Genomic DNA, 2,137 nt, shown 5'->3' with positions numbered 1-2,137 from the left:
TTGGAAGCTTCAATAGATGCATTACGGTTTATTACTTTACAAGGATTGCATCTCGGGGTCATGATGAAAGTGACGAATCTTTAAACCAAGGTAATTTCCTAGAGCTTAGAATATGCAAAGCGTAACAGTGATGTAGCCAGAGCTCTTTTTGATAAGAAGGTACCTGGAAATTGTACTCTTTCCTCATCTACAATCCAAAGAGAAATTATAAGTGTTTTCGCAAATGAGACAACCAAAAGAATCATAGAAGAACTAGATGGTGGATTTTTTGGTATTCTTGTCGATGAGTCAACATATATATCTGATAAAGAACAAATGGCTCTTTGTTTGAGGTTTGTTGATAAAATAGGACAAGTGAAAGAAAGATTTTTGGGTGTTGTGCATGTGGGTGACACTACTTCTTTAACACTTAAAGCTGCAATAGAAAAGTTGCTAGGTGAAAATTCTCTTACTCTTTCCAGTGTTAGGGGTCAAGGTTATGATGGTGCTAGTAATATGAAAGGTTCAATTAAAGGTCTTAAAACCTTAATTATGGAGGAGTCTCCTTCAGCTTATTATGTTCATTGTTTTGCTCATCAACTCCAGCTGACACTTGTTGCCGTGGCTAAGAAACATGTTAATTGTAGCGTCCTTTTTTATTCACTCACCATTTTACTTAATGTGATTACAAGTTCCTATAAACGAAAAGATATTCTACGAGAAAAACAAGCTGAAAATGTCTTAAAAGCATTACAAAAGGGTGAACTTGTGTCAGGAACTGGCTTGAATCAAGAGAAAGGTTTGAGTATGCTCGGTGATACTCGTTGGGGGTCTCACTTTAAAACTATTTTACATGTGTTCGATTTATTTTCGAGCATTCTTGAAGTTCTTGATGCTATTAGTGAATTTTGTGATGGGAGTGAGCTAGTAAAGGTGGAGAGTCTTGCATTTACTATGAGGACATTTGATTTTGTTTTTATTGGGCAATTGATGATTACTATTTTTGGGATTACTAATACATTGAGCAAAGTCTTACAAAAGAAAGATCAAGATATCGTGAACGCAATGGTTGTTGTTGATGCGACGATAAAGAGTTTAGAGAAGATTAGAGAAGATGGGTGGACTGCTCACATGGAAAAGGTGACATCATTTTGTCAGAAGATTGAAATTTGTATTCCTATCAGGAGTGATATGTATGTAGTTCCAGGGAGATACAGGCGCGAAAAGAAACAAGTGGATAATGATCATCATTTTTGAATCGATGTGTTTCTGATCTTGGTTGATCAAATATTGCAAGAGATTGAAGATCGATTTGACGAGAGAAGCAAAGATCTACTAATTTGTGTGTCTTTATTCAATCCTAAAGATCGATTTTCTTCATTTGATATTCCTAATTTGCTTCGACTTGCTCGCTTCTATCCTAGTGATTTTTCACGTCTGGATTTACAACACTTAGAATATTAACTTGGAAACTTTGTTGAAGATGTTCAAAATGATGATCGAATTTGGAATTTAGAGAGTCTAAATGATCTATCAATGAAGCTTGTTGAGAAGAAGAAACATTTGATACACTTAAAGGTCTACTTGCTCCGCAAAATTGTATTGATTCTTCCTGTGGCGACAGCGACTGTGGAAAGGGCTTTTTTGGCAATGACTTATATAAAGAATAAAACTCGTAATAGCATGGGAGATGATTTTTTGAACGATAATTTAGTCACTTTTATAGAGAGAGATCAATTTTGCAAGATTACTACTGAAGAACTCATAAACCATTTTCAAAATATGAGAACTCGCCGGTTACGATTAGAATAATATATTTGCGTTGAGTTTGTAATTTGGTATTTATGACTATGTTTTTTCCCCCGATTATGATATATAATTTTTTCGCTACCCCTTATTTTTAATCCTAGCTTCACCCCTGCCACCACGACACCACCCCTGAGGTCGAATACACCACCAACATCCATCCTCACCATACCCAGGTCAAGGCAACGAGTATTTAAATGGTTCCATCGTGTCTATACAACGTTTTCACCCTAGGTCATAATTCCGGCAACCACCGTACCAAACACCACCTCCGACCACCCCATTACCACCCCTAGGACCGCCCAATGCCGACAAGACCAACCACCCAAGTCCCAGGTCAAGTCGTCATGTA

The 2,137-nt window shown here is 37.0% G+C and overlaps 1 protein-coding gene across 1 annotated transcript; it reads left to right on the top strand.

The window, feature by feature from the left end:
• The first annotated feature begins 315 nt into the window (after positions 1-315).
• On the top strand, positions 316-1,236 carry LOC141619881 (uncharacterized). Its single transcript, XM_074436900.1, has one exon. It carries the CDS (start codon positions 316-318, stop codon positions 1,234-1,236), a length of 921 nt encoding a protein of 306 aa, XP_074293001.1.
• The last annotated feature ends 901 nt before the right edge of the window (positions 1,237-2,137 follow it).

Source organism: Silene latifolia, chromosome X, assembly GCF_048544455.1.
Source record: "Silene latifolia isolate original U9 population chromosome X, ASM4854445v1, whole genome shotgun sequence".
Lineage (NCBI taxonomy): Eukaryota > Viridiplantae > Streptophyta > Magnoliopsida > Caryophyllales > Caryophyllaceae > Silene > Silene latifolia.
This window is presented reverse-complemented; position numbering and strand designations above follow the sequence as displayed.